Raw genomic sequence first — 21,418 nt, 5'->3', positions numbered from 1 at the left:
CACAACACCCAAGAGTCAGAATAAATCTGGGCAGGCCAGTTCCTCAGAGAAGCCTTTCCTAACTTTGTCAAACAGTACATTCTAATAGAAACACAAGCCATATATGTATATTTAAATTTCTAGCAGGTACATTAATAAAAGGAACAGTTGAAGTTAATTTTAATAACAGATTTTATTTAACCCAATATACTAAAAGCATATTATTTTTTTCCTACTAAGTCTGAACTCCAGTGTGTATTTACACTCATGGCACACCCCAATATGGACTAGTCTCATTTCAAAAGCCACATGCGATTACTGGCCACTGTATTATTGGATGGGAAAGTTCTAGAATAGATGAGGTTCTCCTTAAGATACGCAGTTACAAGTTTTCATATGAATGGCTTTTGTCTTGTTTTGTTTTTTAAGAAAAAGACAGACAACCAACTGAAAAAATAAAAGACTTGAGTGAGAACCTTACATTAAACGGTGAGAGGTCTAGCAAAGAGGACTCAGCTTTATCAGTCACCAGGGAAAGGCAAATTTAAATCACTGTGAGATAGAACCATACATCCAGAGGAATGACTGACCTGGAAGAGACTGACTACCCCAGTGGTTGGGGCGGACATGGAGAAAAGGGAGCTCAAGACCACTGCAAGTAAGAGTGTAAACAGGTACGACCGCTCCTGAGAAAACAGTATGACAGAATATGTACAAACCACGTTGAAAGCACATCTCTGCGCACCCACATGTGTAAGAGAGTGTTCCTGGCAAGTCTCTGCATGTGGTACCAACTGGAAGCAACCAAGTGCCCACTGACAGCAGAAAAGACAAACACACGCCAGACTATCCACACAAGGGATATTACACAGCAACACGAGTGTTGATGCTCATGGTGAATCTCACAGACCTATGATTGTCTCCGCCATGCCACCTAATTTCCTACTGAGTCCCCTCCTTTTTCTTTCTGCCAACCTCACCACCTCCCACCTTCCCCACTTGTGCCACTCCTGGAAGAAGGAGCCCCTCCTCCCCTGGGCTTACCCCCCCCCCCTCCCTCTCTCATTCAACCAAGCCCCCAGCCACTCCCCCTGGGCCCTTGTCACCTCACTGGAGAGCTCAGTCATGGACCTGCTCCAGGTCCAATGCCCATCTCTCATCAGATATGCAGGCTGCCTGTGGGTACACTTGCCTGGAACCCCTCCATCAGGTGCCAGATGGGTTCTTACCCCTCAGGAGGACCAGTCCATTCTGGAAGCTGCCACGGCTGTCAGGCAGAGATAGCCAGGAGAAATGTAGTAAAACGGGAAGTAAGAACTGGCCCCACTGCAACAAAAGGTTGAAGGCAGGGATCGGTGCCGGTGGTAGAATGTGAGGGATGGATGGTTGTTCTCAGGTTCTTAGACTGCATGGTGGGAGGTGCTGTTGCAGACACATCAAGCAACCCTACACCCAGACTTGAGGTCCTAGGGTGGTTGGCGCTTTATCTTCTCAAGAGTATCGTGTGGTGGCAGCTCAGAGGATGAGCCCAGCATCTGCCTCCTGTCCCATCAGACCTCCGACCATCAGGGTGAGGGGCGAGGGTCAACCAGGAACTCAGCAGAGATGGCCGAGAAAAATCAGGCCCAGGCGTTCTGCCCTCAATCCCAACAGGCACTGATGAAACACAGACCTTTACCCAAAGCGGTGGTTGTAGCCAATGGCAGCCTGGCGCCCGCGGGTACTGACCCAGGCCACTACCCCGGGCTCAGAGATCCTGTTGGCATCAAGCTCGGACACGCAGGCCAGAGACGCCTTCCCAGAGCAGAGGCCACCGTCATCACAGGCACCACCTCCTCCCACCTGCCTTCCCGTTTTCTGAAAGGCGCCACCACCCAGCTGCCGTGGGTGAGATGCCGCGGGGACGACGGAGCGCATGGAGGACCTGAGACCCATGGGCGGTGCCAGGTGCACGGGGGCGAAAGGTTGACTCGTGGACATTCAGGAGAGCCAGTGCCTGGAGGGTCGTGCTGCGCTCCTGCTTGGTGAGCACCCAGGTGCCCTGAGCATCCCTTCTTCCCACAAGGCCGGGTGGGTCCTCTGGCAGTGCTGCGCGGACTGCACCGCTCTTGCCTCGGCTCCGCCAGCGGCCACAGGTGGGGGCCGTCTGCATCTCCATCAGTTTGCAGAGCTTGAATGGTAACTCGGTTTCTCAGGCCACCTGCCAACCCGAGAAAGGCCAGAGGACAGTCTTGGGGTCCAGAGAGCAGTGTGACCATGAGGAGAAGAGCCTGCCCGGAGCTTCCAAAGACACAGCGTGCGAAGCGAGGAGGCCAGGCTGCGCGACCGGGTCCCTGGCTCATCGCGCAGGAGGTCAAGCCAAGCAGCCGAGGGCATCCGTGCAGGGAAAGGAACCTCTCCCACCAGGACTGGGCTTCACCCAGAGCCGGCCTCGCCAGGAGCCATCAGACAAGGTGCACACACCCCGCTGTGAGACCCGGAGAGGGAGGCCTAGAGGCAGCCTCTGAGACTGGTCCCTTGCTCCTGATCCCAGGGCCTCCCGTCTGGACAGCCCAAGGGGCCGTGATGGGAGAAGCAGGCCTGGGCCAGGAAGGATGGGTGCTCGCAGAGTGAGAAACGGTCTACACCACAGGACCTCCCTGTTCTTTCGTCTCCAGCCCTCGCTCCCACAAGGGGAGAGTCAGGCTTTGGGAGCAAGTGGCAGAGGTCAGAGGGAAAGAGCCAAAGATGACGGCCCTCAGCCGCAGGAGCAGTTCCAATGTCTGAAGGACTTTTTCTTTTTGTGGTGGGAAGGCAGGAGGCCCCCTGGATATAAGAGGGTCCCCCCAGATTCTTCTTTTGGGTGCTTGTCGCTTTGATGTGTGGTTCTGTCCCAGGGTCTATGGCTGGGTTGGGGGCGGTTCACCCCCATCCACCAGCCTCTGCTTGATCCTCTGCTTCAGTAGTTCTCACGCCCCTTCACCAGGCCTCCCACCAAATAACTAACATTATTTGCCTTTGGATGGCTTCTGGAGAGGGTGGGGCTGGCAGCAGCCTGGGCTTCACATGCCCTCCTTGGACCTGAGGCAAGGACCAGAACTGAGGCCAAACCCAAAGAACTCTACAGTCTGGGACCATGTCAGTCCATTCAGGGGAGGGTGCCACCTCAGGAGATGCATGTTGAGAGGCCCAGACCCTGGCTCTCATCTTCGGCAATGCTGTTGCCGCATGGTCGGCAGAGCTTTCATCCTCTGCAGATGGTCCTCTCCTGCTTCCCCTGTGGTGAGGATGGGAGGAGGGTGCCACGGGAGAGAGGAGGATGGAGAGGAGGGTGCCATGGGGAAGAGGAGGATGGAGAGGAAGGTGCCATGGGAGAGAGGAGGATGGAGAGGAAGGTGCCATGGGGGAGAGGAGGATAGAGAGGAAGGGGCCATGGGGAAGAGGAGGATAGAGAGGAGGTTGCCACGGGGGAGGAGGATGGAGAGGAAGGTGCCATGGGGAAGAGGAGGATGGAGAGGAAGGTGCCATGGGGGAGAGGAGGATGGAGAGGAAGGTGCCATGGGGGAGAGAATGTAGAGGAGGGTGCCACGGGGGAGAGGAGGATAGAGAGGAGGGTGCCACGGGGGAGAGGAGGATAGAGAGGAGAGTGCCATGGGGGAGAAAATGGAGAGGAGGGTGCCACGGGGGAGAGGAGGATGGAGAAGAGGGTGCCACAGGGAAGCTGGTGGCCCAGGCCAGTCCCACAGCTCTACTGGGGCTCCTATGCTTTTTCTGGGGATGTGTTCAAGCTCAGGGGGTGGGGGAAGGCTCCTCCTTGGTCTCTGGGGGGTTGGAGCTTGGCAGCACTGGCTCCTGTTCCAGGATGGCTCTGGAGAGCATCCCTTTGGAAGCCTCTTCCACCCACCTCTGGCACGTCACCCTCGTGCCAGATAATCCATGGTCAGAGAAGTCAGGATGGTTACCTGAGGTTTAGTCCTTTAAAAAGGGACATTTAGGGGGCTCCCCTGGTGGCGCAGTGGTTGAGAGTCCGCCTGCTGAGGCAGGGGACATGGGTTCGTGCCCCAGTCCAGGAAGATCCCACATGCCGCGGAGTGGCTGGGCCCGTGAGCCATGGCCGCTGAGCCTGCGCGTCCGGAGCCTGTGCTCCGCAATGGGAGAGGCCACAACAGTGAGAGGCCCGTGTACCGCAAAAAAAAAGGGACATTTAGGAGGCTTCTTAGTGCCAATCTATATGTTGATCCGGGTGCAGTAAAATTTAGTAAACATTTATAGAGGGGCATCCTATGATTTTTTGCATTTTTCTGCATACATTATACTCCAAAGAAAACATTTATTTTTAAAAAATCTGTCCTTATGTTGGAGACTTTAAAATCATAAATACACTTAAAAGAAAGCAGTTATTGAGCAGCCCCTAGGGTTTGTGTTGGGAGGAAGTGGCGGGTGTGTAGAAGACCCGGGCGGATAGGATTATTTTGCCTTCAATGCCTTGGGGACGACAGTCAACCCTCTTGCTACCCTGAGACATAAAATAATAGCAGTGCCCTCCCAGGGCTGAGGGAAGTGGGCAAGGAATTATGAGTAAAAGAAACTTTCCAGAGTCTGATGGAAGGAAGGAGCAGATAAAAACATGCGCAGGGGAGGCCCCGTCCCCTGAGGATTCTCACAATTTTCCATACCCATACCACCAGGGATTTACAAAGAAGACTCTTTAGAACTAGCAGAAACTATAGGCAAAAGTTCATGAATCTGATTATATGAAAATTGAGAATGTCTTTCCATGAAAAGTATTGTTGACAAAACACACACATCACATTTTGGAAGAAGGAATTTGCAATGTCTAAAAGTGACAAGAAGTTAAAATGTATTGTCTGCAAAGAGCTCCCACAAATCAGCTCTTTAAAAGGCAGAAAGCAGAGGGAAATGCTAATCTGTTATAAATCAGGAAACAAAGAAAAGGAATTGAGCCCATAGCCCCACACGGGGGATATACACAGGCAAGAGAAATCGTCACAGAGAAATAAGGTGATTACATGAAAGCACTCATTTCAGAGTTACTTGAGGTTAGGAGGAAACTATGTGTCCATCCTTAGGAGAGTGGATAAGTAAATATATGAAGGTAGGTAGCACCAAAGGGCAACAAACTAGATTCAGCAACAAGGAAATATGTTTAAACAGTAGCAAGTAAAATGAAACAATGAGATAAAATCTATGGCAAGCTTCCATTTACATGAATGTAAAACACACAAAACCAGACATAGTTTACAAAGATATTTGCATATTTAAGGATATATCAAACATTATAGTGCGTCCCAACAGTTGGGTTTTCAACAGTTGGGTTTTCAACAGTTTGGTTGAAAGGGAAATGGAATTCAGGGTCAGGAATGAAGAGGGAAAATGTATAAATAAAACAAAAGTGACACTTCTCATAGGCCAGTGATGGTCACATGAAATGAGGAGCATATTTAACTTGATCTTGCCCCCAAGATTCCGGATGGGGGTGGGGGAAGCATGGGAATATGAGGTCATGGTCCCTGTCTTCAGGCAGCTGACATTTCTTTGTTTGTGTGAAAGAAGATTATAATTACACAGTAATTAGAAAATTAGCTAGAATATTGCAGTGTTTTCATGGTATAGATAATAGACAATTATATCAGCTGTTTTTTCCCTATTTAGACAGAAAAATAAAAGGAAACTTCACACAAAAATTATCTTATTGTAGAATTAAATGTGTAAGATGAATTCTATTAATTTCACTTTCACAATTTTAATTGCAGAGCCTCTTCTGGCAGAAAATTTGTAGTAAACTATTCAACTAAGGCAATTATATATAATCTGTCGGATATTTTATTTCAAGAAATTTCTTAAGGTGTTTTAAAAGAGGCTTATGGCTGTGGTTTCCTACTTTGTCTACTACTCTTGCTGATACTTAATAACTTGCCTGGCTTCTTATCCCTACAGCCCAAGAACATTGTTAACTCTTCCTAAATAACCCACACTTGCACACTCACATTCACCTCACACATGAGGCAGTCTGGGTAGAAAGATTTCTAACAGTTAGGGAGTCCACAGGTATTGCTTGTCTGGACAGTACTGATTTACCCCTGTTGTCCCATTTGAGTATTAATAAAACCTGCTTTCACCCTGAGGCATGTCCTCATTTACATAAACAATCATATGGTCTTCCTACTAATCATTACTTACTGTCTTCAACCAAAGAATAAAAATTAGGATAAAAATCAAGGTGTCAACAGTCAAAGATCTTGCTGATGATTTATGGTTCTTTTTAAAATTTCCCACATGAAAGCTCTCTCTTTAAGAGCAAAGAATTAAAATTGTACAAGCTGTGCAGTGTTAGGAATGAATTCTGGTCTGAAATTAGAATTAAGGTTAACTTACAGCTTCAAATGGTGGTACCGTTAGCCTGTTAGCCTGAAAACACTTTGAAGTCTTTAGATCCTGGTCTACCTATACCCTCAAAACTAAAGATGTAAAAGGTTTTTATTTTTGTCTTGTTTTGGTTTTCTAAGCTATGTTACTCTAAGAATAGTTTAGTAGTTTTTCTCAAAGGAAAAAGTCTGTCTAAATATTATAACGAATTATATTTATAAGTATCTTTTTTATAAAATTGGTACATAAAAATGAAAGACTATATTAAAAGCTCAAGAGAAATAATGTTAGAATTTCCCTTTATAATTATTAAAGAAAAAAGAATATTTAAAGTTAACTTTACCTTCTGCATTGAGTTTTCCTGAGATGATTAATATGATAATCAGAGCCAAGCCTTTCGACCTCATCTTCTATGGTGTGCTTAATAAAGGGTTTAACCATTCTAAAGTACTAGGGACTCCTCATTAAGTACACAATACGTCTCCTGAAAAAAGTTAATTATTTACAACATCTAAGTCCCTTTGTAACAAGCCTTATATTTGATTTAAAACAGTTTAGAATAATACTAAAAATACACAACTACATTAATTGACAGTGCTTTTCATGCCACAGTCCAATAAGAACATGACCACCGATGAGAGCAACGATAACAGCAGCAAAATAATTAACTCAGGCTGCATAAAAAACAGGGTAAATTTTCAATGTTAATTTCCCAATGTAAGTCCATGGAGTAAAGTTCATTGGTGGCCATTGATTTCTTTACCACTGTAGATCAAATGAAGGGATGAACTTAGGTACATGAGTTAATGGATCCCTGATGTGAAAACAGTGTTGTTTAGACTGCACTGCCAAAGGGAAAAGTGGCCTTAATTGTCTCGAGCAGTGATAGAATAATGTTATTGATTGTAAAGTCTAATGTTGAGAGAGGTTGTATGCTGTGGCAGGTGATTAGATAAGCACTGTGCTGAATTATCATTCATGAAAAATGCTTTGACTATCTGGTCTATACCAGGACATGCCCTAGTCTTGGGTTTATAGCAGTGAAAAAATAGATTCCAATGACTGTCCTCATGGAGTTTACATTCTAATGGGTTTTAGTTTAAACTACAAAATAATACTGTGAGGTGGGAACTATTATTATTTCAGTTCAGGAACTTTTTATTAAAATGAAACATATTAAGAGAAAAGTGCATGTACAATTAGTGCACAGATCAATGGATTCTCACTAACTGAACACATCTGTGAACCAGCACCCAGAACAAGAGGATACACTAGTTCCCAGAGTCCCCACTCTGGGTCATTGGCAAGGTCTACTCCCAGTATAAATACAATCTTGGCTTCTGACAGCATAGGTCAATTTTGCCTGGTTTTATTCTACATAAATGAAATCCTAGAGTTTTGTTGTTGTTTTTTTTTTTAAATATCTGGCTTCTTTTGTTTAACATTTTGCTTGTGAGGTTCGTTCCGGTCTTGGGCTGTAGAAGATAACTCCTTCCCTGCAGTTTTCCACTCTGCTAATATGGCGCGAATTACCCACCCATTCTACTCTTCATGGACATGTGGGTGACTTCCAGTTAAGGAATATAAGATGGCCTCTGCTTATTTTCAAAGATTATTTTTTAATTTGAAATTTTTCAAACATAACCTCTCCCTGGATTCTACCGTTCACATTTTATTATACTTTTTAAAATCATGTACTTATTCATCTATCCATCTGTCCTTTTTTGACGCATTTCAAAGTAAGTGGTAGGTATTTGTGTGTGCTCCTCTAAAAACTAAAGCAAATATATCCTTAACCCAGTAATTTTAAAGATTCTTTTGCCATGAAATTTACAAAGAAATGCAGAATTTTTAAGTGTACGTTCTGAGCCTTGAGCAAGGCATACAACGGGATACTTCAAACCGCTGACGTAAACAGCATCTCTAAACGTGGAGCACAGAAGTTGCTGAAGAGCAAACACCTGCACGCTGACAGTGAGGCTACAAATCAGGATGGATTTTCACTCGAAAACTGCCTGGGTGTGAGGGAAGCAGATCACTGCTACCTGTCCAGTAGGTCAGCACTTATTTTAGAGCAGATAGGAACACACACGGAATTGAAAGATCTTGTAGGAAAGTGGCCATGGAACCCAGACAGCCTCAGAGAGAGAGTAACAGTAGAAGGAAGACACTGAGTAACCTATGTCTTTAATAACGTTGTTAAGGTGAATATAAATGTCACCGGACTGTTCTTCAAATGTACCTCAATAAAGATCCATCACAATTACTGACGGCAGGAAGAGCCTGTTTCTAATACTCCAACAATGTTCAGCAGGTATGAAAATTAATGATGCTTTGGCAAAGCAAGGGCAAAGTTTAGATCAAGTTTCATTTTGGTCTCATTTAGATAATTCAAAATAAACCATCACTATTCCAAATACAAAAGTTCTCTGCAGTAATAATGGAATATTATTCATAGAATAAAACTCTACTCTCTAAGACTGGTTTCTGAAATAGGCTTCTGTATAATTGGAGAAAAAAGGGTCCATAATTTATGCAAGATGCAGAAGCACTGCTTTATGTAGACCCCCCTTAAGTATTCCTAGAAATAAGCAGGTTTTTGGACTATTTCCTTCTTCCTTTATATAGGTTGGAATTTTTTACACATACCAACAAATACACATGCCCTCAAATGAAAATTGTAAGTAAATATTTATCTGCATTATATTTACCTCTGATAAAGAAGCTATAAGCAAAATATTTCCATCGGAATTCTCCTTTTTTTTTTTTTTTTTTTTTTGCGGTACACGGGCCTCTCACTGTTGTGGCCTCTCCCGTTGCGGAGCACAGGCTCCGGACGCGCAGGCTCAGCAGCCATGGCTCACGGGCCCAGCCGCTCTGCGGCACGTGGGATCTTCCCAGACCGGGGCACGAACCCGTGTCCCCTGCATCGGCAGTCGGACTCTCAACCACTGCGCCACCAGGGAAGCCCGGAATTCTCCCTTTTTGGTGAAAGTAGAACTATAGTAGATTATCACTCTTTCTGGACTGAGTGAACAATATAAAAGTTAAAAGGAAGCCTGTTAGGAAGCCTAGCTACTAGCAACAAGCAATCCAAAAGACAGTATTTTCTTAATCAGCAAAGACTTTTAAATGAATTTTAAAAAGAATTTTAAATTTTAGATAAAAGAAACGAAGAATAGAAAAAGTTTGTTTGTTACATATACCTTTTTAACTTTAACACAAAGTCAGATTTTAAAAATTGTACAAGGAAAGCAAAAAGCACTTTCCATACATGTGATCAGCTTTCCTATTTCTTTTCCTGTACATACTGAGATATTTGCCTTTGCTAATAAGGAATGCCAAGTGTGTCCATCACCATTTGAATAGCTTTCAGAGGATTCACGATTTCATCCAAGTTATCTCAACATTCAATCCGGTTTAAGTCTGTGAGAAGAATAAAAACCTTGCATTAATCCAGTTCCTCTCTTAGAAGACTCACATCCATCGCTTTGTCTTAACTGAAATGTGGTCCCTCCTGGACGCATCACCTCCCTCACAGGCCCTCACGCAGGTGGGAGGCTTCATGTTATGGCCGTTTACGACTTTAGACTATTTCTCTCCATCTTCCCTGAAGGATGATCCTGGCTCCTTTGAAGCTCAGGCGATTCAGCTACCAAACCCCAGCGTTTTGTCTGTAAACCTGGTTCCTGGTCTTCCCTCAACTCCTGCCCCATCTCAGAACTTCAGCAGCCTTGTAGCTAAAGAGCCCACCCCTCACCTCTCCGTTTCTGCCCCCTTTCCTTTGGGTCCACTCAGCACACCCCCCGTCACACAATCACAAGACAGCTGCAGCATGTGGGATCTTCCCGGACCAGGGCACGAACCCGTGTCCCCTGCATCGGCAGGCGGACTCCCAACCACTGCGCCACCAGGGAAGCCCCCAGAAATATTTTATCTCAGTGGTAGTGGTTTCACAACTGTATACGTTTGTCAAAACTCATTGAATTGCATACCTAAATAAAGGGTACATTTATACTGTTGGGAGTTTTACCTCAGAAAACCCCGACAGTGTCAAAAAGGGAGAAAAAAAAAAAAAAGAATCTACTCATTCATATGTTAATAGTTTTTACAAGATAATTAGTATTAAAATGTACCCAGTCCTTAAATAAAAATCATATGTAGTGATGGTTCCCACTAATAAATTTCATGCAAGTAGACTATTTTTACCTTATACTGTGAAACATGCAGGCACAAAACCAATTTACAACTATTACACATTGTATAATTATGAGTAATTATAAAGCTAACTGCTATATAACCCAGGCCAAGAAATAGGTCACTGTCAACACTGTTGGATTTGCACTAAGTAAAGAACTGATGAGATGTAGAAAGGAAGTAGGGAAAGAGGGAGGGAGAGAGAGAGAGGGAGGGAGGGACGGCGAGGGAAGGAAGAAAATTAAACATCATGAGTTAATCTAGTTCATCAAAATCAATTAAATCTTTTTGTTAATAAGCTAAAATCAATTAATCATTTTTAAATAAAATTTAACTGCCTGAACAAAATGTAAAGTCACAGCTGAAGTTCAGTAATGGAGAATACACCAACAAACAAACCATACAAGTTAAGCATAGCAACTATTTAAAGGAAAAACCAACAAGCAGTATTCTTTGATAAACAGACTTGGCTACCACAGGTACACCCTGGGTTTTGTGCCCATCCTGCTGCAGAATCCTGAGGGCATGCATCTCTCTGAGGACCATCAGATTTTCCAACATGACAATGGTAAAAAAAACTAAAGAAAATAGAAGAATGCACCAGTTAAAGACTAAAGGAAATGAAAACATTGAGGATTTTAATAAAAGATTAATTTTTTAAAACAGTCAACTCCTAGTGGTTTTCTTTTTCTTTTTTTTTTTGCTGTACGCGGGGCTCTCACTGTTGTGGCCTCTCCCACTGCGGAGCACAGGCTCCAGACGCGCAGGCTCAGCCGCTTTGCGGCATGTGGCATCCTCCCGGACCGGCGCACGAACCCATGTCCCCTGCATCGGCAGGCAGACTCCCAACCACTGTGCCACCAGGGAAGCCCCCAGTTTTCTTTTTTGAAATATATTTTTATTCGTTTATTACTTATTTATTTTTGGCTGCTTTGGGTCTTAGTTGCGGCACGCGGGATCTCTTCGTTGCGGTGCGCGGGCTTCTCTCTAGTTGTGGCGTGCGGGTTTTCTCTTCTCTAGTTGTGGTGCGCAGCCTCCAGGGCGTGTGGGCTCTGTAGTTTGCAGCACGCAGCCTCTCTTGTTGAGGCGCGTGAGCTCAGTAGTTGTGGCACGCGCACTTAGTTGCCTTGTGGCATGTGGGATCTTAGTGGCCTGACCAGGGATGGAATCCACGTCCCCTGCATTGCAGGGAGGACTCTTTACCACTGAACCACCAGGGAAGTCCCCCGAGTGGTTTTCTAATTCAGTTCGTTTTAACATTCTAAATATTATTGAACCATGCACCATGTGAAAAACTCAAATTCCGATGAACTTTTTATGAGCAGTGTTCCATCAAAATGGTTCCAATGGCATCAGATTGCTGTAGATTCCAGTCCTGACCGGTCACTGTCATTCAGCAAGTCACTTAACGTCTGAGCTTCTGTTTCGTCAGTGAAGTAGCAATAATAATACATACCTCACTGGGTTTTATAAAAATTTAAACTAGAAAATGTATTTGAAACATCCTAGCATTGTCATTTGTAAATGCTCAGAAAGGAGCTTATTATACTTGTTGTTACATCTAGTACCACATCTTATATATTTAAGAAACTAACAGGAAAATTGCTATATAACAATATGGCAATAATATATAATGACAGGGTCTATTAACCTAATGAGCATTTATTAAAGGACTTTAAATTTCATACTGAGAGGTCAATTCAGCTAACCAAATGTCTTTATAAGTGAAACCATATTTTATTAAAGAATCTATTAAAAGTATATACTAAAAAAATTATCTTTTTTTTCAAAAATCAAATGGTGTACTTACCTTTAGGCTGATTTGTAGCCACAAAGGATTATATGACAACAGCCAGTTCAGGACTTTCTGTCGTTCTCCTGAAATGCAAGTGAAAAGCAAGTAAGCTCAGACAACTAATCAAACAGAGACAGTAAATAAAATTTCATGGAGAGAATTCAGTGGCAAAAAAGGAAAGTCGCATACATGAAATAATTTAAATAAAGTATACTTCCACTCTTTAACATACATGATCACATTTAAGTTTGTGAGATTTTTAGACAGCAAAGCCAAACTGTGAAATACAACATTTCTAGAGTATATTTGAAGAATTTAAAGTTTAAAGAATTAATCTCAAGATTTCTGTAATGTTCTTACCCACATCTTTCTTCCAAGAATTAACCGCTTAACTTCAATGTCAATTTCAAGATTTTTCATAGCTTTAACCATTTTTTCAGAAGTAAATAAATGACACGCAGCACAACGTAATCTATTTAACTTGTAAGCTCTGAGAGACACTTCATCCTTGGTAGGAACTCTCGGGACACTTACACCTGCAAACTGTATCCCAAGTCGAACCACTCCTCACAACCTCTATTGTCCAGGTTCCAACATGATCACCTCTAACCCAGACTAATGGGAGAGCCTCCTAACTGGTTTCTCTGCTTTCACCCCCTTTATAAATTAGAAAGCTAAGCCCTTAAAGAATTTGATTTGTTAAAATTAAATTCTGAAATGCAATTTGAATTTTTATAAAACATTTTCTTCCCTTAGGAAGTTCTCGGTCTAGCACAGAAGTGTAGAAAGAATCACAATACACTACATAAGGAGAAGTACTCATGAGGAGTCATGGGACAAGGGGAGGGAGATCTAAGTCACCTAAACGGCAGGACAGCCTCCTGGCAGGGGTGACCCTGAGCTGACCCTGCAGTGGATGTGACACACCAGGAACGGAGCCTTCCACTGAACTGCAAAGTGCCCGGAGCCAAGGACACAGATAAAAACAAGACAAAAAAGAGGTTGGAAGAGGTAGAAAAGAATTCAATACTATTAAAAATAACAGTGACAGCTAATAGTTGAATACTTTGTGCCAGGTGCTATCAGAGTCTTGTAATTTAGGTTACCTCATGCAGTCATCACTTAAGTTGTTTATTATGGCTGTGATTAGAAATATCCTGAACTGCAGAAAATTTAGGCTGGTTATGGTTTCTTAAAAGTGTAATAATTTGACTTCATTTCTAAAGCTTGGATTTTTCAAAAATAGCTTTTGGAGATTTTGAACCCTGACATTCAGGAATCAAGGTAAAACTTCCTTTCTTCTCTCATCTTGAGGAGGTCGTGAGAATTTTCATTTGATGATGGTGATAATTCACATACATGCTGAGATATATATGCCATGTTATCTTTTACACATTGACTTGGGGATAGAATTGGACTAATTGACTCTGATTCTAGATCCTAATTTAGTCTGTAATTATCATTTATGAAAGAATCTGGACTTAAAATTGTGCAGAAAATCTCATGCACACGTTTTGATTCCAAATGCATAGGCTTTGAATAATCTTTACAAACATATCTGGTGAAAGACATTCCACTAATTCTGGTTCATTATTAGCTACACAGCTATTATTCACAAAAAAATCTGGACTTAGAAAATTTCTAAGTTGTGATGTTCAAAGTTGAAAAACAGTTTGGGGGTAAGAATAAGTTTACTATTCTCTTCACTTTGGCCATTAACATTATCTATGGGGTCAAAGGAAGTTTCAGTTATGACTTTCTCATTAAAATTATATCTTTCAAAATGTTGGGGATGGTTGTATATATGTAATTTATTTAGTAGATTTGAATTATAAACATTACTTAGGTGTATGTTTTGTGGCTGCAAAGGCTTTTGATCTTTAGTTTGTCTATTTTCTTTCTTAAGGCATAAGAAAGAAAGGCCTTCTTTCTTAAGGCCTTTCTTAAGGCATAACAAAATGAAGTGCTAGTCTTTTTATCCTTAATTGAAAGGTTAATCGGCTAACCCAGGAAGAGAGCACATGAGCAAAAAAGATGCTCAAAGTGTTCACTACATCTTTCTTTTCTCTGCCTTCTCCGCTTCCATCCAACTTCCCATGAGGAAGCCCTTCCATCATTTGTAACAATCTATAGACTAAGGCACGGAGAGCGAGTCAGTTCTGAGAGACACAAAGGGATTTATGACTGATACCTGCTTTTCAGACTGCAGTGATAGTCTAGCTATAAAACTTCAGCTTTTATGGAGACAAATACCCTCAGACTCAAATGTGGATAAGGACTCCATGAGTTTGATGTAAGGATTAAATAAGGCAACAGAGTTAAAAGAATTTGTAAAAGGTAAACATTATGTTTGTATGTATTATCTTAGTGGCTTGGTGGGTTAAGTGGAATCAGCACACTCAGACCTGAAGCTGAGGGAAATCAACAACTAATAAAAGACAAGTTTTGTTTTAAAGCAGAAACCATAACACATCATAAACAATTGGTTTTTAAAAAGAACAGTGAGCTTTTACACTATAAAAGAGTAAATTCTAAAACAAAAGAACAAAACCAAAAAAAAAAATAACACAGCAAAACTTTAGTTCCACATAACAAAAAAGAATAAGTAAAAAAGTATTATGTAGATAGAAAAAATATATACCTTTCCATGTAAAGCAAGCATTTATAAACTAAAGGGGAAGGGCAGGTTCTTAATTGTAGCTGAACCACTGCTTAGATACAAGCCCATGGACCTCAGATTAGAGCCTCTTCTCACTGCCTTAGGAAGCTGTTATTTAGACAAGGAGTGAGACTCCCTCAGCTTTTTTTTTTCTTTTCACACTTTCAGAGGTTTTAATCAATGGAAAGACCAGAGCAGTCAAAATAAGGATGTAAATTCTTTGGATTTTGGTGACAGGAATGGGAGCATTGCTCTGGTCAGTGCAATGCAGAAAAGCTACCCAGGAAGTTCTGAAACAAAAGTCACAAAATTTGAATCGCCATTAAAATCACACTGCAGGGCTTCCCTGGTGGCGCAGTGGTTAAGAATCCGCCTGCCAGTGCATGGCACACCGGTTCAAGCCCTGGTCCAGGAAGATCCCACATGCCACGGAGCAACTAAGCCCGTGCGCCACAACTACTGAGCCTGCGCTCTAGAGCCTGCGAGCCACAACTACTGAGCCCAAGTGCCACAACTACTGAAGCCCGCAGGCCTAGAGCCCGTGCTCTGCCACAATAGAAGCCACTGCAATGAGAAGCCCGCGCACCACAACGAAGAGTAGGCCCCGCTCGCCGCAACTAGAGGAAGCCCGCACGCAGCAATGAAGACCCCAATGCAGCCAAAAATAAAATGTACACTGCAGCATAAAGAACTCTTTAAAATAATTGATAGATACAATTAATGGATGTATTATTTATTTAACTATTGCATTATTACAGATTACTATTATCACAAAAGCACTGCAATGAAAATTATTCTGTTGATATATATATCTTTATTTCCCCATCTCTTTAGAAAAACAAAAACAAAAAACTACACTACAGCAAAGGAAACAAAAGAGTAAAACACTTAAGTGTTCATACTTCTTGAAAACAACCCTGAAGAGGTGTTTTTGGCTTTGTTGCTATAGACATTCAGCTAAAAAGGAGCTCACTCTTTCTCTATGATAAGTATTAGAGTTACCCTCACTCTGTGGAATCAGTTTCCCTATGGAAACTAAAGTGGATATTTAAGATGACTGATGGAAAGCAATTAAAAACCCTGCTCTAACCAAAGTACTCCTGGCAGTTTTAAATACAGACAGATGGATGGATGGATAGATGTATGGATAGAGAGACAGATGAAAGAATATTAATTTTAAAAGCGCCATCCATTACTCTAGAACCGCAAGTCTTCTCGAGGGCCGAAGCCTATGAAAAACACTTCTCTGTAACAGAAAGCTAGGAAAGTGCTCCTAAGGAAGCTCCGCGCAGGCGCGTGGACGCGCTGTCACCGCCGAGTCCCCGCCGACCCGGCTCCTCTGCCCCGGGGACCAGGGCTCACCCAGCGTTAGAGGGAAGGACCTGGCTTTATCTCCAGGCCTCAGGTCCGCTGCCGCTCGTTCCGAGGCCCCTCCCGGAGCGCGGCGGGGTGACCGCGGAGGGCCCACTCCCCTCCTACCTGCAGCACGAAGGCGCTCGGCCAGACGGTGAAGCCGCACTCGGCGGCCGGGCCACGGGACAGCCTCACGGCGGTCGCCTCCTCGTTGGGGGTTGCCCAGGGGCAGCGTCCGCGAGGCTCCCAGGCGCACGTCCCCGAAGCAGAGGAAGGGCGACCTGCAGAAGTGGCTAAGGGACAGGACCGGCGGGGAGGCCGCCTCCTCTTCGGCCCGGGGGCCCCGCGGCCCCGCCCACGGCCTCGGTTCCCGGGGCTCCGCTCCCAGCGGTCGCGCCCCCGACGCCTGGTCGCCATGGCGGCCTCTGGGCCCAACAGGCTGCTCCGAGCCGCCCGTGCAGGAACGCCCACCGTGTCCTCTCGGGAAGCTGGGGCAATTGGAGTGAATTCGCCCCCTTTCTCGTGCGATCGCCGGGACCCGGTAAGTAAGCGGGACACACAGACTCGCAAACTGAAACCAGGAGCAAACAGCGCAGGTTGTTTGCTCTGTTTAAACTTCCCGCCGCCACCAATAGGGGCGCCCGGACCCGCCCACCTCCCCGCGGGGCCAATCACCTTTCCCGGAAGCAGCCCCGGCCAATGAGAAGAGGGCGCCTTATTTAAACGTGTCGGCGGCGGCGCGTCGCTCTGCGCGCGGAGACGTCAGTGGCGTCGGGGTCTCGGTGGGCCCCGAGGCCCGGGGCTCAGACTCGGAATTCGCCTTTCGGTTTTGTGAACAGGTTGCTTGAAAGAAAGAGGGTCATAGCACTTCCACCGTAAATGCAGCAGTCATTGCCTTGCTGGGACAGTCATTTCCCTCCCCCAGTATACCCGCCCAGGGTCACAACCCTAAGCTCCCCGCATAGGCTTCCTGGGCCCAAATGGGAGAAAATGAGGAAAATTAAATGTATAGTTGTAAGGCCAACTGGCCCGAGGCAGGGGAACACAATCAGATTCACAGGTTGCATCAGAACGAAATTCTCCGGACCACCCAGTTCCAGAAACTGCCCTGGCGACATTCCGGACCACCCAGTTCCAGGAACTGACCTGGGGACTTTGAAACCAGCCCAGCCTTCCCGCCTTTCGAGGGGCGGGACTAACGGTCCCCCAGGATACCCGAAAAGACCACCAAATAAGGAATACCCTGCGCCCTCCCAGATTCACCACACCCCTTTCCCTTCTTCCCCTATAAAGTCTTGCCCAACCCTCGCCCGGGTGCGACTTCTCTGGCCCCTTTCTCTCGGACCAGTGAACCTCGCCCGGGAGCGCTCCCTAATAAAGCTTACTTGAAGCTTTCCTCTGTTTTGTGGTGCCGTTTGTTAAGATCCGACCTTACAATAGTTAGTGTGAACGTGCTGATGTCAGTGCCTGACCCCAGCAGGGCCTCAGTGATACTGGGAGCAAAACTAGGTAAATAAACAAAACCTGAGATTCCCAGAAATTCATAAGCGATGGTCTTGACTGGCATTGCCCTTGACAACTAACTTCCGGTTTTCATTTTAATTGTAGGCATCTGATAATAATGGTTATCGCTTACATGTTACTCTTTGCCACGGACTGTTTTAAGCCCTGCACGTACTGGAACACAGAGACACCCATTCCTTTACGTGTTATCTACGGACGCTTTCACACTACAAAGTGGAGTCGAATAGTTCCAGGAGAAATCATATTGCCTGCAAAGCCTGTACTACTTAGTATCTGGCCCTTTACAAAGAAGTTTGCTGACCTGGGATCTAATCCAAGGAACCAAACAACTGGATGTGACAAGCAATATTCCATTATCAAGTCAAAGTGGTGAACACCAGCCCAGGGCTGAGCAGGCCCCAAGTTCACAAGCTGCACAGACGACACGGGTCCTGTTATGTCTCCTCCTCCTACGCTGTCTCTCTCAGTCTGTACCTCGGGGAAATCGGGGATCTCCTTGACCATTTCATAAAGGAAGACAAAGCCTGGTTTATGGACGGATATGTATGGTAGGCCAGATGTGAGCAGAGCTGTGCTATAGCCTCCCCTCAGGGTAGATGAGAACACTCAGGGAGCAGAATTTTGGATGGTACATCTAGTCCACTTCAAAGGGGAGAAGACACGTCTCTGCTCTCTGCTGACTCAAGGGCACAGTCAACAGGTTGGGCAGCGGGTCAAGGGTTTGCAAAAAGCAAAATGAAAACTTGGTGACAAGTTAAGTCGGGGGAGGAGAGGTTTGTAAAAGGACATCTCAAGATAGGGACAGGGGGACTTCCCTGGTGGCGCAATGGTTAGGAATCCGCCTGCCAATGCAGGGGACATGGGTTTGAGCTCTAGTCGGGGAAGATCCCACATGCTGCGGAGCAACTAAGTCCGTGCGCCACAACTGCTGAGCCTGTGCTCTGGAGCCCGTGAGCCACAACTACTGAGCCCATGTGCCACAACTACTGAAGCCTGCACGCCTAGAGCCCGTGCTCCACAACAAGAGAAGCCACCGCAGTAAGAAGCCCACGCACCACAACAAAGACCCAACGCAGCAAAAAATAAATTAATTAATTTAAAAGAAAAATAGGGACAGGAAGTTAAGAAATTTGTGTCCCTAGTAAATGCCATCGGAGAATATCCAAGGCAAAGGAAGAGCTCAAAAATCAGGCAAACAAGACAACCTGTCCTGCTTAGGTGTCAGAACCTCTTTCCTCAGAGACCCCATTCTTATTTGGGGAACCCATGTATACACTGGCCATGGCCGCAGATATGGGGGCTATGAAAGAGCTTAAACAGTCTCCCTCTTTCCAAGGCTGATCGGATGTCCCACCATTGAGAGCCTGACCTGCGAACAGAGGCCAAGCAGAACCCACAATGTGACTCCACTCCCCAGGGACCAACCAGTTACCTGTGGCATGTGGGTTACATTAAACCCTTTTTACCACAGAAGAGGTGGTATTTTCCTCTCTGGAGTAGATGCATTTTCTGAGTATAGATTGCTGTACCTGCCCCCACTATCCATGCATGGATGTATAGAATGCTTTCTCTGAAACCAATGAATCTGGAGGTTTTCAAAGTGTGTCTAAAAATTCTTGGTCACGTCTCCCTTCAAGAGGGGAATCTTAATTTCCGTCCCTTGAGTGGTGTGGACTTAGGGACTCGCAGTGGCAGACGTGAGGTGATATCACTTCCTAGATTAGGTTATAAAATATTGCAGCTTACATCCTGCCGGTGTTCTCACTCTCTCTCTTTCATTATTTTTTCTTGGGGGCAGCCAGCTCTGTATATATCACCAGGCAGCCGTGGAATAAAAATTTTGTAATTACAAAGCAGGAATACCAAGCAACGAGGCGAAATAACAATGAGAACTGTGCATGGTCTTCTTTCAAGAAATGTTTGCCCTTATTATGTTGATGAATGTTCCCTCTATAACCACTTTGTTGGGATTTTTAAAGCACAAATGGTTGCTTACAGACTAGAGAAATTCTTGATGAATTTTATTTGTATCTGGAGTTCTGAACTCTTAGGGCAATGGTAAGACAATCTTGCTTTTTTCCCCTTCCACTCCTGCAAACTCGATAGATGTAAAATAAGTTAGACTCCACAGCTCTTCTACTTCTTAATAACCTTAGCCAAATGCCATCTTACCTGGAGGCTAGAAGGTGAGACTGTTCTGATCCTCTAATCACACGGTTGGCTCCACTGGCGACCAGCCCCATCTTTAGGTGCTTTCCCAAAGTCACCCCGTTAACATGACAATATACACATTGATCACCCTCAGCACTTAGTAAATTCCCAGGGTTTTTGGAACTGTGAACCAGGAAACTTGGAGGAAGACTAAATATGGATGAGAAATATATTTTGGTCATCTTAGTGTCAAAATACATATGCATTTTTTATAAATCACAATTTCACGGGAGGAAACTCTTCCCAACTCATTTTATGAGACCAACACTAAGTTCAGATAATGACACCACGAGAAAAGAAAATTGCAGACCAATATTGCTGATGAATATAGATGCAAAATTTTTCAATAAAAGATTAGCAAACTGAATTCAACAATACATCAAAAGGATCATACACCATGATCAAGTAGGATTTATTCCAGGGATGCATAAATGTTTCAACATTCACAAATCATTGTGATACACCACATTAACAAAATGAAGGGGCCGCGCTGGGCCGGGCTGAGAGCACCTTGGGAGGGTTGGGGGTCGCAGGACTGGGAGTGGGGGCGATGCTTGGGCTGAAGGGGGCGAAGTCTGGTTGGCAGGGCTCAGGGCCCACCTCGCGGGGCAGGCGAGGCTGGTGAGGGCGCATGGAGCCTATCAGGGGATGCAGCAAAGGCTTGAGGAGCGAAGCCTCGCGGATGGAGCTGCGGAGGGACGGCGCTGGGGCCGACTTCGGCGAACTCGTAGAGCGGGATGGGTGAGGAGGGATTGAGAGGGCGGGCGCTCCGCGCATGGGGTCCTGACAAGGTCACAAGAAGAGAGGGAAGGAAAGTTGAAGGGCTGAGAGGAGGGCGTAAAACCAAACCACCTTCCTGCAATCGGCTTCATCTTCTCCCCGGGCCGCTATTCCCTTCCACCTTTGGCGACCCTCTCTGGCCCTAGGAAGGAAGATTCTTCAATCACTATGTCAAGTGACACAGATGTTCCTCTTTCTTCATATGATGAAGATCAGGGATCTAAACTTATCCGAAAAGCTAGAGAGGCACCATTTGTCCCCATTGCAATGGCAGGTTTTGCAGCAATCGCTGCATATGGATTATATATATAGATTGAAGAGCAGGGGCAATACTAAATGTCTGTTCACCTGATCCACGTGCGCGTGGCAGCCCAAGGCTTTGTTGTGGGAGCGACGGCTCTTGGTATGGGCTATTCCATGTATCAAGAATTCGGGGCAGAACCTAAACCTTAGAAGAGGAGATGCTGTCTTGGTCTTGGTGGCGCTTGCTTTAGTTAGACATCTCATATTGAGGTTATATGTTTATGTTGAAAATAAATTCTGTGGGTCGGACA

At 44.8% G+C, this 21,418-nt stretch overlaps 1 protein-coding gene and 2 pseudogenes across 1 annotated transcript in view; 1 reads left to right on the top strand and 2 right to left on the bottom strand.

Moving 5' to 3' along the window:
- The window catches only part of F13B (coagulation factor XIII B chain), a 221,022-nt gene that overhangs the window by 25,239 nt on the left and 174,365 nt on the right, over nt 1-21,418 (bottom strand). The window contains 8 exon segments of the mRNA XM_024764048.1: nt 570-665; nt 1,209-1,370; nt 1,822-2,149; nt 16,476-17,096; nt 17,785-17,854; nt 20,046-20,266; nt 20,595-20,867; nt 21,213-21,352. Coding sequence (XP_024619816.1) covers nt 570-665; nt 1,209-1,370; nt 1,822-2,149; nt 16,476-17,096; nt 17,785-17,854; nt 20,046-20,266; nt 20,595-20,867; nt 21,213-21,352 — 1,911 coding nt within the window.
- Nucleotides 10,323-16,876, bottom strand: LOC112412383 (abnormal spindle-like microcephaly-associated protein homolog; annotated as a pseudogene).
- Nucleotides 21,021-21,317, top strand: LOC112412384 (HIG1 domain family member 1A, mitochondrial pseudogene; annotated as a pseudogene).

This window comes from Neophocaena asiaeorientalis, unplaced genomic scaffold (genome assembly GCF_003031525.2).
Source record: "Neophocaena asiaeorientalis asiaeorientalis breed wild unplaced genomic scaffold, Neophocaena_asiaeorientalis_V1.1 scaffold594, whole genome shotgun sequence".
Taxonomy (NCBI): Eukaryota; Metazoa; Chordata; class Mammalia; order Artiodactyla; family Phocoenidae; genus Neophocaena; species Neophocaena asiaeorientalis.
The sequence above is the reverse complement of the archived record's forward strand: the minus strand, read 5'-3'. Positions and strand labels throughout refer to the sequence as shown.